Source organism: Rhipicephalus microplus, chromosome 3 (assembly GCF_043290135.1).
Source record: "Rhipicephalus microplus isolate Deutch F79 chromosome 3, USDA_Rmic, whole genome shotgun sequence".
NCBI classification, from domain to species: domain Eukaryota; kingdom Metazoa; phylum Arthropoda; class Arachnida; order Ixodida; family Ixodidae; genus Rhipicephalus; species Rhipicephalus microplus.
Genome location: NC_134702.1, coordinates 278,300,446 through 278,314,829, shown reverse-complemented (window position 1 = coordinate 278,314,829; position 14,384 = coordinate 278,300,446). Strand labels below are relative to the sequence as shown.

General features: G+C 47.9%; 1 protein-coding gene across 1 annotated transcript in view; it reads right to left on the bottom strand.

Moving 5' to 3' along the window:
- Positions 1-14,384, bottom strand: part of LOC119159798 (CUE domain-containing protein 1) — a 143,569-nt gene that overhangs the window by 103,198 nt on the left and 25,987 nt on the right. Inside the window, exon 4 of the mRNA XM_075891031.1 lies at positions 5,250-5,512. Within this exon, the coding sequence (XP_075747146.1) occupies positions 5,250-5,512 (263 nt within the window). The remainder of the gene's footprint in view (positions 1-5,249; positions 5,513-14,384) is intronic.

Below are 14,384 nucleotides of genomic sequence, written 5' to 3'. Positions count from 1 at the left end.
GCTACAATTTCTTTTTTAGGGGCGAAGCTCCTTATGGCGTGGCTTGGGCGTCCCTCGTATGTAACCACCAGTGGCACATACCCGAAATAGGTATAACACTTGACCTCCAAGGTGGTGCCAGTGAGAGATTTCTTCTGTGCGTTGTTTAACAATAAAAAATAGTGCTCAATGTACATGCCAATGGCTGCTAATGGGGAATGAGAGACATGAGCATTCGGCTTTTAGTCAACGCGCACGCTGCGATCCCCATTAGCAGCCATTGGCATGTACATTGAGCACTATCGGACAAGAAAGGGATGCTACATTATACTCGCTGGGTGTAACCTCCTTAGCTTTAGAAAGGTTTAGCGAGCGTTGAGCCGCAGTGCCATGAATACAATGAACTTGTATATACCATGAATGAACTCAAGGTGGTTAAAAATGAGAAGTAGATACAAAGCGCAAGCCGTAAGAAAGTAAAAGCCGAATTCTCCTGTCTCTCATTTCTCATTAGCAGCCATTGGCATGTAAATTGAGCCCTGTCTGACAGGGAAAGGTTGCTACGTTATACTCGCTGGGTGTAACCTCCTTGGTTTTCGAAAGGTTTAGCGAGCGTTTGGTCGCAGTGCCATGAATACAGTGAACTAGAATATACCATGAACTCGAGGTGGTTAAAGGTGGGAAGTGGACCCAAAGCGCAGGCCGTAAGAAAGTGTGCGTGTGCCACCTCTCGTTTAGTCCTTGGAATGTCCGCTGGATGGCGGTGCTTCTATATGGGGAATATATGATAAAAAGATGCGAGATGGTGGGACTTGGAGTGTTGAATAGATGAACGAACGGACACACAAACAGATGCATGGATGGACGCATGAACGGACGCAGGGGCGGATGCATGAAAGAACGCAGGGACGGGCGCACAAACAGACGCATGGACGGTCACACAGACGGACGCATGGACGGACGAATGCTTCGCCCCACTCTCCATCATTCACTCCGTGGATATGCTGCCATTTTTTTTTTTTTGAAGACCCGCAGATGTAGAAGCCTGCTAGAAAGCCACAGAAATTGTCAGCTGTGCCTTCTCAATGTTTGCCTCTGCAGCCTGACGACAAGAAGAACCTGTCACGAACGCGAACCGCAGTGGAACGTAATGCTCTTGCATCTGTGAGGCTTTTTGAAGGCTTGTATCATTTGAAGATGTGTGTATGTAATAGCGGCATTACTGTGTAATAGTTAGTTCTGGTGGCACATGCTCAATAAAGGTTTTTCTTTTCAGAACATTTGTGCTGTGATTACTGCATGAAACTTACAAAACAGCTAAGAGCTTCAAATGCAAAACCACCATACATTCATGATGCGTGGTGTAGGGGAAGCTCCATGTTTAGTGCGCAAAAAAAAAGATGCAGCATCTTTGGCTTGGGTCTAAATGACCTGATTTAGATTTTGCCTGGACATGCATATGGGCACAGTTTCATTGCATGTAGCAATCAAGCAATAATATTTTAAGAAAATAGTATTATATTTATTAATGTAAAAGCCTTTGAACTAGCCTGTTTAAGATTATAGTCGCTGTATGCACAACGCGAAGATGTGTTTGCAGCGTCGTGAGTTGCCTGCTCTGCGCTACAATGGCCCTGAAAACTAAAGTACCACAACATAAAGCACTAACACTGAACTAATTTCTAAACTCTTCCCATCTAACAACAAGCAGCTGCACTAGCGAATATAAATAAGTGCTATAGTATTGTGGCATATATTTTTTTTAATGCGTCAAAAACATCGGCATTGTGATAACTTCATGAAATCTTACATCAGTAAGTATCCGCTCAAAACTGAAAACGTGAAAGGAAGTACACAATGTTATAATACTATTTGGGGTTTTGCGTGACAAACCACGTAATGATAGTGAACATGCTTTTAGTGGAGGGCAATGTGCACGGACATCGCGCGGTACTCGGCCTCCTACATCGCAAGGCAACTGTCGTGGCCGGGATCGAGCACGCGATGCTCGGGTGAGAGCAGAACATCGTAACCACCACTTTACCGCGGCACACACGTATGGAGCATTGAAGAACAGCAAGATTACTTGTGTCGCCGAACGTCAGTGCATGAAAGGCATGTCTTGCGCACCGGCACGATTAGCATGAAGACGAAAAGCAAGCTAACATTCCTATGCACAACCTTCCCAGTCGAACGTTAATTCCACTTCGTGTGGCTTCTGGCGGACATGAGACTTGGAAGTGAGGCAGTTTGGGCTAGTTGGTATGATGACATGACGATAGTTATAATAGATCGAGAGCAAAATGCCGACAAAGGGAGAAGAAAAAGATGAGCGCTTGAGCACGGACATGATACGTCTGTAGACAGAGTACTTGCACAACGACAGATGGGCTACAGGCTTTCACGCCGCAAAAAGTGATGTGTTTGGCATTTAGGACCTCTTCACCTTCAATGAGGCATCATATCCGAGTTTCTCAAACGTCCAGGTGGCGCATGATATCCGACTGCAAAAAGGATAAACCCATCCTGAAGCAAAAGAAAAGAAACACTGCTGTGCAGGCCGCACTAGGCTCAGCGACTTCGATACTCTCTGTGGGTGCCATATTGAACCACCCTAAGCAACCCCTATAGGCGACGAAACTTGCGAATAGAGTAATCTGATCTGCAGTGAGGTGCGTTGGCATTAGTATGTGCCGCATCGAGCGTACAAGCCTTATTGCTGGTGCTTGCCCAAGCTCTCAAATAAACTCTACTATTCACGTCCTCCACGTGATCTTAACAAAATAATCTCGCAGAATCTCGAAGCTTCTCAAACCCTGTGGTGCTGCTAAGAGCCTCTGTGGGTGAAGCTCAAACATGCCAGCAAAATAAAGCAATAAACATGGGTGGCAACATCAAAACACAATTTCATAGCTCGAACCTCCTGCATACCCGTGTGTACTGAAATGATAGCATAGTTTGTTGAATATCTTCCTTTTCTCAAAACCATCACGCGGTCTCTGACCAACAGAAAAAGGCTGGGTGACGGGGACCCCATGAATATATTGGGGGAATGGGATGACTCCTTGCTGGACAAAGATTGGCTCTTGCAAGACTGGATGGCGCAGGTTGTGGCTAATGAGGGAGTGAGGGAGAGTCATGCGGGGTGACTCAATGGCTGAAGAAGAGGCAGTGACGAGAAAGACCTTTTGCAAACAAACGAACGTAGATGCCCAGCTCTACATAGCAGTAACAAATAGCGCAATTAAACACTTTATATATCCCTTTCCGTCCCAGCGACCAGTGTACCACACATACCAAAAAAAGGCAATGTAGGAAAGCAGAGCCACAATCGGAGCCAAAACAACTTTTGCAGGTTCTGTAGAAAGTGAGCAATAGAATTTTGAATGTTTTTCCTCCATCAGCCCCACTACCTTATGGGGTGCCTTAGAATATGATAAGCATTCACGAGGAAAAGCATGCACACGGTGTGGTTACATATACAAAACCGTTTTAGGAGCTTTCTTCGTACAATCCAAATAAATTAAATCGTGCGAGTTAACTGATGTCTTCTTGAAACAATGATGTGAAAAAGTAGCTTTTGTAATGAGTTGTTTGCTCGCAATGCGACAATGTTTTCATGTGCAGTACACCAGGATTCAACTGGATCACATCGTGCAAAACATGCAGGAAAAAGAAAAAAACTACTTATGAGGTTCAGGCGACAAACTTGAAGCCCAGCCATCAAAAACGAAATGGAAGCATCCTGTGAATTCTACCAAGAGCATGGTGCTCAAGGAGGAAGCTGCGTCCGAGAAAGTTGGCTTGTGGAATTTTTTTACTTTCATAACGCTCTCTGCGACTGTTAACCCTGAGATTTTTTTCTTTTTATTAGATCGAAACAAACCATTTTTGTGTTTTTTATAAGATTATTAACCTTCTGACAGAACCAAAAGCAACACACTTCCAAGGAATGTGTATACGTACCTATAACATGGTACCACCAGGAACACCATTCTACTTACAGTCCCCGAAATTGTTTGCATGCTTCTTCAAATGCCTCTTAGCTATAAAAAAGAAAAAAACATTAAAAAATTGTTTCCTACACAACGGAAAATTTGGGACGGAAAGGGGTATAACATAGAAACCCAGAGTCAGTGAAGTATAATGATCTAACCCTTTTTATAACATAGGCAATCTTGCTGATTATAAATTGACGTGTTTTTTTTTTCATAAGACGACCTTCTGAATTTCGGGAGTCGGTCTGTAATCAGAGTTGACCTATACAGATAATCGTAAAGTTATCTGTGACTCCGACAAAAGGCCATCATGCTCGGATTCATTGCTGTTCAATACATGAATAACATAAGCTGCAGAGGCAGTGGGGCCATAGGAACTGATATTTCCGAACGCGCATGTGCTGCTTCCATAGCAGGGCATTTTTGCGATCTGCTGCGATGATGACGAAAATATAGTGAAACTGGCAAAACTACAGAGCGGGCCTAAAAATCACCGCTGCAGGAATGCAAACTGCCGGAAAAATGAGGTCTCAAAACCAGAATTTCAAATCTTAGATGGAAGGCTAATGATGTCTTACGAAAAAAAAAGAAATTTATCTCTCTATGCGTGGACGTTCAACCGAAAATCTGGTAGCGCCAGGTGGACTGGCAACGTTCTGCAGGGAAGTATATTACATGACCAGTCACACGTGCATGAGCGTCTTCTTGTCTTTTCGCACTCACGTCTGTTCACGATTTTTGAATTTTGCTTTGCTTGCGAACAGTGGTGAGCGCAATTTGCGATGCTACCCAATGGATGCCGATATGCCACCGGCAACAGTACAGCGGTGCTTCGAAGCGGCAAGTGATCCTTTATGGAAAGTCAAAAAGCAATCTTGCAGCAGGGTGCAAGTATCATAGGTCAGCAAAAGGCGTGAGGGAATGAAGAAAACAAAGGACCAAGATTACGTGCACTCCCATTGTTTCCGTGCACCAAAGTATGGACGATACGCTGCCATTGAGAAGGCACTTCGAGTTGGAGGCAATGTTCCACAGGCAAAGAAATATTCCTTTGCATCCCTCCCTCTTTTGAAAAAATTACTGGTCAGCTATGGCCGCAGCATGAGGCTGAGTTTTGAGTAAAGCTTTTCACCAAGATAGGTTTGTAAGTTGAGGGGGGAGGGGGGGTCGACTTATAATTGAAGAGAACCTATAATCGGCACTATACAGTATTTCCCTAGAGCCTTTCGCTGGTCAACACAAAAAGTCAGGACCTGTCAATAAAGGACTTGCCCTTGATTGGCTGTGGGTGTGGACGTGGCCTGCTGGTAGGAAGGGGGAGGTGTGGGTGCAGCCGGAGGAGGTGAGTAATGTGGGGGAGCCTCGGCATTCTCGGTGGCCTCCAGTTCTGTGCGCAGACGCTCGTTGTCATTGTCGGTGGCCATGGCGAGTAGTTGGTCGATGCTGGCATCCACGGCCCCGCCATTGGCACGAAGCACTGCCTCAATCACCACAGCCTCCATCTCGGGAAACATGCTCCGAAAGTCGCGCATTGCCTGCAAAAAGAAAATTTTTCGATGTGGGTTTCTCTGGTCATTTTTTGTTTTTAGTGGCAGGTTTCTGTTCACTCTTTGTTGTGTGACACCTGTGTTGCATGCTACAAGCCTTTTTTGGTGCTTCTTATCACTTATCACACACATCTTTATAGGATAATAACCACGGAAACATCTTCATAGCATACTACACAGCTGTCATCTATGGGATCCTGTTAATGTATGATGCATGTTTGGGGCAAATCGGTAGAGACATCAATGAGAGGCTAAATGAGCACAGGAACAAGGTTGGCAAGGCACAACCTAACGTGTCCCTTGAAATTGACAGTAAATTAGTGTGCATGCACAAATTATTACAAGTCTAATGATTGAAGTGCAATTTATCACCAAGTTTGCAAACATATGCATCGCTGAAGTATTTACAGTAGACTCTCGTTAAATAAAACCTGAAAAAACCAGGACAATATGTTTTTTTTTAAACAGGAGTTTCATTTACTGAGAGATGAACAGAGGTGCAGAATACAAGTACTACTAAAACAATCATACCAGGGATAGTTGTTTCTTAAGCAGCAATTCCGTCTAACAAATTACTGTTTACTGAGAGTTTACTGTACATCATTATCAGCTAAGGAAATTGAATGTTTGAGGGCGACGGAAATATATCTGCATTAGATGTATGACTGTTTATCCTGAGCACGTGTTCTGTTATGCACGTCATGTAGAGTATTAGCCTCCAAGGTGGCTACTGGAGAAGCCGGCACTGCTGTCCCTGTGACATCTTAAGCGACATCATGGGACTTGCCTATGTCGCTGTCAACATAGCACGCTTGCTTTTCACCATGAAACAGTTCATTTTGTCGCCTACATGTTTGCTGACCCCTCGTCACTGCAGTGCTGGACACATTCGAGCAAGCCTAATGTGAATGAGCTTTTCCAAAATGTTGCAACAGCGATATACTTGACTGATAAAACTAAAATTGACAAAACAACTCAGCAGTCATCCTCCGGTGTGCAGATCACTCAGTGGACACCTTTTCTTTTTATTGTTCGTGCATTTGCAAAGATTTTCTATCTGTATTTGAAGTAAGTAAGAAAGTGTACTTTGTGGACGCGTACGAATTTACTACCTTCACTTGCACTAAACTGGAAAGAACGATTCCTGAAGCATGAGATCGTGGAAACTTCTTTGTTCGAACCTTATATGACTAAAGGAACAAATTATGCAGTCTCCACTTGTGGGCCTAGTGCGAGTTTCCTTGAATACCCTAATTCCAAGAAGCAGCGGGATGCATGTCTGATATAGCCGAGAATGAAGAAGCAATTCCTAGCATTCCATATCGCATGTGCGACAAGCACTTTCGCTGAAAAAGATTTTATGCACTGCGTTGGCACTGAATTCTTTGGGGAGTATGACATGGGACTTTCTGAGAACATGCCAAAAAGAATTTGGTGCATTTATTCACACCAGGCAGGTGGGCTTTTTCTAGTTGCCTGCAGCACAATGGAAGCAAGAATGATTTTGTCCTCACGCTGTTCTTTTGAATTGCATATTTGGACGCCTCTTATTCTGTTAACAGCTGTGATGAGCTCAGCTGCTGGTACACGATTTGGTTGAGGCTAGAGACTGACAGAGTTACTGCAAACAAGATACAGTGATTGTAAGTAATAGTCCTAGTGATGCATGCAGGTTGTTCTCACATCATATCACATAAGTCAATATACTTCGTGCATAGATGCACATGTAGTGAAAGCGAGGATTAAGCAGATAAAAATACCTTATGCGGGTGAAGTGCCACAAATTGAAATATGTGGCACTCAACCTTCTGGTGAAAGTAGCAGGCTGCACAAATGATGGTTGTTGTGAACAGTAATGTTATTGCGGAAAAAGAACTCATGAATACCCTTATGAAAGGTCACGTGAACTTAATAACCGATGTCAAAGCATCACTTGGCTTCAGCCACTTGATACGTACCGCTCTGAAAACTAGGGCAAGGTGTTGCCGTAAATCGTGTGGTGATTCAAGTTAGATCAGTCACCTCGGTACCCTTTTGTTTAAATATACAAGTACGTCTTGTAGATGTGCCTTTGTTCCCATTTACTTCAAACTCACCAAAAGCGCCATGTCTGCTGCATCTGCAATGTTAAAAGCAAGTGGCTGCTATGCGAGCAAAGGGCAGATAAAATTGCCATGCTCCAATGCCCATGCGTGGAAGTTACCTATGGCTGTATCCCAATGTGCTCAGCACTGCAGTGACAAGCGGTCAGTCCACGCAGATCGAGACCTTACCTCTTGCCCTTGCTCTTTTAGCGCAAAAGCAAGAGACAAATGTGTGCTATCATGCTTTCTCAGTAAACATAAATGTACTACACAAGATGTGAGAATGCTGCAATTTACAGATTACTAGATCAATATCATAACAACTCACATTTTACCAGAGCGCCTTTTTATGTTGGGCATCTATGGCGCCATGCGCACACGATTAGCTGAAAGCGCTGGATACGGTAATAACAGCTTGTTGCCTCCCTAAGTATCTTTCTTGACAAACACTCAAGGTTGTTTTGCAGCTAATACAAGCATAACTGACACATGCAAAGTGAGAAAAGCTGTAGCCTAACAGCCTTAATTACTGGAACTGTAAAACACTTCACACAGTCCATACCACATGATTTCACACAGTCCATACCACAGATGTAACGGGGTCGTGACGTGGCAGAAGACAGGAGACTTCGTGTTGGGATTTAACTGTTTATTTGGGAGAACCTGTGCCCGGCAAACGGAAAGTCCAATTACAGCAGTAGTCTTGCACAGATAGCAGTCCCGGACTGATAGCGGCAAACAGAGCGTCGGCCTTCGATCAACAACTGACAAGCGGCGAAGCGCGTCAGCATTTATACTTTTGCTGTCGAATGTTCTAGCGTTATCGCTGGCGGTGGCGTAGGTTCCAGAACAATCTGTACCGTTCGCACAGTGGGCGTGATCTTATCGAAATGATCTATTACAGTCTGGAACCTTCTCGAAAACTGCAGGCGCGGTTTGCGCTGAGAATCGTGTGGTGTTTTGGGACGATAACAAAAACTTGGGAAATGGAACGTGGCATTGCCCCCCTCTGAAAAAAGGTATCGTCCCGATGCTTTACCTAAAAATGAAGGTACAATAACAATGCAAGAAAGTACAACGAATAAATTACGATACAACAATAATACAAAAAAACACTGTTTCAGTTTGTTAACGCGCATGAAACGGCTTGAGGCGCGCGACATGTACGACTTCAGGTCACGATCGGCGTCGTTGAGAGTTCGTGATGCCGTCGGGGACAACCTCGTAATCAAGTGGGCCGAGACGTCAAACCACCCTGTACGGTCCGAAGTACCGTCGCAGAAGCTTTTCACTTAGTCCACGTCGGCGTATCGGCGTCCACACCCAAACCCGTTCACCGGGCTGGTATTCCACGAAGCGTCGTCGAAGGTTGTAACGGTGGCTGTCGGTCGTCTGTTGATTCTTGATACGGAGACGCACAAGTTGTCGGGCTTCTTCGGCGCGTTGAAGGTACTCGCTCACATCGAGGTTTTCTTCGTCGGTGACGTTGGATAACATGGCATCGAGCGTCGTTGCCGGGCTCCTTCCATAGACCAATTTGTATGAAGATATCTGCATCGTCTCCTGCACCGCCGTGTTGTATGCGAAGGTCACATACGAAAGAATGGCGTCCCACGTCTTGTGTTCGACATCGATGTACATTGACAGCATGTCAGTGATCGTCTTGTTAAGCCGCTCGGTGAGGCCGTTGGTTTGTGGGTGATACGCTGTCGTCCGGCGGTGGTTTGTTTGGCTGTATGCCAAGATCGCTTGAGTTAAGTCGGCAGTGAATGCCGTTCCTCTGTCGGTGATAAGGACCTCCGGGGCGCCATGACGTAGGACGATATTTTCGACGAAGAACTTAGCTACCTCGGATGCACTGCCTTTTGGCAGGGCTTTTGTCTTGGCGTAGCGGGTGAGGTAGTTGGTAGCTACCACGATTCACTTGTTTCCGAAAGCCGACGTCGGAAACGGCCCCAGTAGGTCCATACCAATCTGCTGGAAAGGTCGGCAAGGTGGATCAATTGGCTGCAGAAATCCTGCTGGCCTTGTCGGCGGTGTCTTGCGTCGCTGACAGTCCCGGCATGTCCTCACACAACGAGTGACAATGGCGGTAAGATGTGGCCAGTAGTACCTTTCTTGTATCCTCGCGAGCGTGCGAGAAATACCGAGGTGCCCTGCCGTCGGATCGTCGTGAAGGGCCTGCAGAAGTTCTGGTCGCAGAGCTGAAGGCACCACAAGGAGGTACTTAGCTCGAAGCGGTGAAAAGTTTTTCTTTTGTAGAAGACCGTTTCGTAGAAAGAACGTCGCAAGTGCGCGCTTGAATACCTTCGGGACTTCGGTGGTCCTGCCTTCGAGGTATTCTATTAGGACCTTAAGTTCCGGGTCGGCCCTCTGTCGTTCAGCGAAGTCGTCGGTAGTTATCGTTCCTAAGAAGTAGTCGTCATCCGGGTCGTCGGGTAGCGGTTGGTCGACAGGCGCACGAGAGAGACAGTCGGCGTCGGAGTGTTTTTTGCCGAACTTGTAAATGACAGTAATGTCATATTCTTGAAGTCTCAGGCTCCATCGTGCGAGGCGACCTGAAGGGTCCTTCAAGGTGGCTAGCCAACACAAGGCGTGGTGGTCGCTCACAACTTTGAAGGGCCTGCCGTAGAGGTAGGGGCGAAATTTCGACGTAGCCCAGATGATGGCGAGGCACTCCTTTTCTGTTGTGGAATAATTTGCTTCTGCTTTGGATAGCGATCGGCTGGCATAACTAATAACCCTTTCAAGTCCGTCAGCCCTCTGCACAAGAACGGCGCCAAGACCTACGCTGCTTGCGTCAGTATGTATTTCTGTCTCGGCGAATTCGTCAAAATGGGCAAGTAACGGAGGCGTCTATAGGCGATGTTTAAGCTCCTGGAAAGCGTGTTCCTGTGGCGTTTTCCACTTGAACTCCACGTCGGCCTTGGTAAGGTTAGTGAGAGGATCGGCGATGCGGGCGAAGTTTTTCACGAACCGCCTATAATAGGCGAACAGGCCCAGAAATCGGCGCACGGCCTTCTTGTCAGTGGGCAGTGGGAAGTCGGCGATGGCGGCTGTTTTCCGTGGATCGGGATGAACTCCAGACTTGCTGATAACGTGTCCCAGAAACAAGAGCTCCTGATACGCAAATCTGCACTTTTCTGGCTACAGTGTGAGTTCGGACGTCTTGATGGCTTGAAGTACAGCTTCAAGGCGCCGAAGATGCTCGTCGAAACTCGAGGAAAACACGACGTCGTCCAAGTACACAAGGCAAGTCTGCCACTTCAATCCTGCCAGTACTGTATCCATAACGCGTTGAAAAGTTGCAGGCGCTGAGCAAAGGCCGAAGGGCATCACCTTAAACTTGAAGAGGTCGTCCGGTGTTATAAACGCCGTCTTCTCTCGGTCTCTTTCGTCGACTTCGATTTGCCAATAGCCAGTCTTGAGGTCCATTGACGAAAAGTACTTGGCGTTATGGAGCCGATCAAGTGTGTCGTCTATTCGTGGGAGAGGATACACGTCCTTTATTGTGATGTTGTTCAGGCGGCGATAATCGACGCAGAAACGTAAGGTCCCATCCTTTTTCTTCACTAACACCACGGGGGATGCTCATGGACTCTTGGACGGCTGAATAATGTCATCCCGCAGCATTTCATCAACTTGTCTCTTCATGGCCTCACATTCTCGCGTCGAAACCCTGTACGGACTCTGATGGAGTGGTCTGGCATTTTCTTCGGTTATGATGCGATGTTTCGTGCTTGGGGTCTGCCGAATTTTCGATGACGATGAAAAGCAATCTTCGTATTACAGGAGCAGGGCCTTGAGCTGTTCTTGCTTATCGTTCAGAAGTCTGGGATTGACGTCGAAAGCTATGGGAGGTGCTTGGTTCCTCTGAGCAGGTTCCACAGAATCGGTGAGGGCGAAAGCACTAGTGGCTTCGACAATTTCTTCGATGTATGCGGCCGTTGTTCCTTTGTTCACATGTTTGTACTCATTGCTGAAATTCGTGAGCATAACCGTTGCTTTGCCTCCCCGCAGCTCTGCAATTTCTCTTGCGACGCAAATATTTCGGGTGACCAACAAATGCTGACTTCCTTCAACGACGCCTTCCAAGTCAGGTGATTTAGGAGCGCCGACTGTAATAATGACGCTTGAGCAAGGCGGAATGGTGACTTGTTCTTCCAGCACATTCAAGGCATGATGTCCTGACGGCGTGCGCGGTGGTAGTGCTTCTTCTGTGGACAACGTTATCGACTTTGTTTTTAGGTTGATGACAGCACCATGGAGGCATAAGAAGTCCATGCCAAGGATGACATCTCTCGAGCAACGCTGTAGGACTACGAAGTCTGTAGGATAAACACGGCCGTTAATGGTGACTCTCGCTGTTCAGATTCCTGCAGGCGTTACGAGATGACCTCCGGCTGTGCGGATTTCAGGGCCTTTCCAAGATGTCCTAACTTTCTTTAACTTCGCGGCGAACGACCCACTGATGACAGAATAGTCGGCTCCAGTATCGACGAGAGCGGTCACACTGTGGCCGTCGATAAGAACGTCGATGTCGCTAGTTCACCGTCTCGCATTACAGTTAGGGCGTGGCGTCGGGTCACAGCTGCGTCGGCTTGTTCCGCTGCTTCCATGTTGCGTCGTCAGGCCACCTCCGGTAAGTGAGCTTTCGCCGTCAGGGCTTTGCCTGGTTGGCATTGTGTTCGGAAAGCTCCGTCGCGTTGTCGTCGTCGTCGAAGAATCTTTGGTAGTTCGTCGCACAGCAACCGCACCTTCACCGATTGCTGCCCTTAGTTTCCCGGATACGGGCTAGGAGACCGGCCCCGCGTTGGGCCGGAGTACTGCCGGGGGTGCGGTGACATGCGGCAGCTGGGCGACGGCGAACGGGAAGGACTTCGGGGTGTCCATTGAGTTCCTGTCAGGTAGTCGGCGATGTCACGTGGCCGTTCCCCTGGCTGCGGATGTGGTGCATCGACGGCGAAGCCACGCAGTCCCATCTATCGGTACTGGCAACGGCGGTAAGTGTGCCCGGCCTCGCCGCAGTGGTAGCACAGTGGGCGGTGGTCATGGGTGCGCCAAACGTTGGTTTTCCTCGGCGCACTGCGCTGGCCTGCTGGTGAACAGTAGGTCGTCGGTGGGGGTGGTGGCAGCGGTGGTGTCTGGCGACGAAAGTGCGACAGGGCGGCGTTTTGGCGTGGACGGGGAGGAGCGTTGTGGCGCACTGCAGCGGCGTAGCTCATAGTTTCTGGCTCGGGCAGCGGTGTTTGGGGAATTCGAAGCGATTGCCGGACTTCTTCTCGCACAATGTCGGCGATCAAATCCACTTGAGGCTGCGCCGAAGGCAACAGTTTGCGCAGCTCTTCCCGCACGATCGCTCGGATCGTTTCACGCAGGTCTACGGAGTCACTGGCTTGAGCAGCAGCGCATTCTGGAGTCAGGCGACGATTATACTGTCTGGTGCGCATGTCCAGGGTTTTTTCGATGGTGGTCGCCTCGGATACAAATTCTTGGACGGTGTTCGGTGGATTCCTCATTAGTCCCGCGAAGAGCTCCTGTTTGACCCCTCGCATGAGGAAACGAACTTTCTTCTCCTCAGGCATGTCTGGGTCAGCGTGACGAAATAGGCGGGTCATCTCCTCTGTGAAAATTCCAACCTTCTCATTTGGTAGCTGAACCCGGGTCTCCAGTAGAGCAGCGGCCCTCTCTTTGCGAGCGACGCTCGCGAACGTTTGCAGAAATGCGCCGCAGAAGACATCCCACGTTCGGAGCGTGGACTCACGATTCTCTAGCCAGGTCCTTGCGGTGTCTTCCAGGTACGTCCACGACGGAGCTTTTCTTCGTTGTCCCAGTGGTTGAGGGCGGCCACACGGTCGTATGTTTCTAGCCAGGTTTCCGGGTCTTCAAACGATGACCCATGAAACGTTGGTGGTTCCCTGGGTTGATGAATGACGATCGCGGGCTGGGACGCTCCGGTTGTCATTGTCGCTGCAGTAGAGGTCATGGCCTTGGCCTTCCGCGCCTTGTCTTGTAGAAGCCCGTACTCCGGTGGGAGACCTTGCTGTCGGCGGCTTGTTCGCTGCTCTTGGTTGGCGTCGGTGTCTTCTCCGCAACGTGGGCTGGGTTCACGGCTTGACGGGGGCGTCCGGTACATGAACGAAGCAGCACCTCCACCAGATGTCACGGGGTCATGACGTGGCCGAAGACAGGAGACTTCGCGTTGGGATTCAACTGTTTATTTGGGCGAACCTGTGCCCGGTAAACGGAAAGTCTAATTACAGCAGTAGTCTTGCACAGATAGCAGTCTCGGACTGATAGCGGCGAACGGAGCGTCGGCCTTCGATCAACAACTGACAAGCGGCGAAGCGCGTCGGCATTTATACTCTTGCTGTCGAATGTTCTAGCGTTATCGCTGGCGGTGGCATAGGTTCCAGAACAATCTGTACCGTTCGCACAGTGGGCGTGATCTTATCGAATGATCTATTACAGTCCGGAACCTTCTCGAAAACTGCAGGCGCGGTTTGCGCTGAGAATCGTGTGGTGTTTTGGGACGATAACAAAAACTTGGGAAATGAAACGTGGCAATATGTCACAGAAAGAGTCCGGAAAATGGTGCCCCGATATCTCCTTGCCACCAGCAGTACAACTGATTCCGTGTAAGGTCGAAGAAAGCATGGCCGGTCGCCCTCTTAAAGTTATTATATATACTGCTGCTTGATGAGTGGAAAGAATAGATCAGCAATCAGCACAGTAAATTAATAATGACAAAGAGGTGGAATGCCAAGCTTACCTCG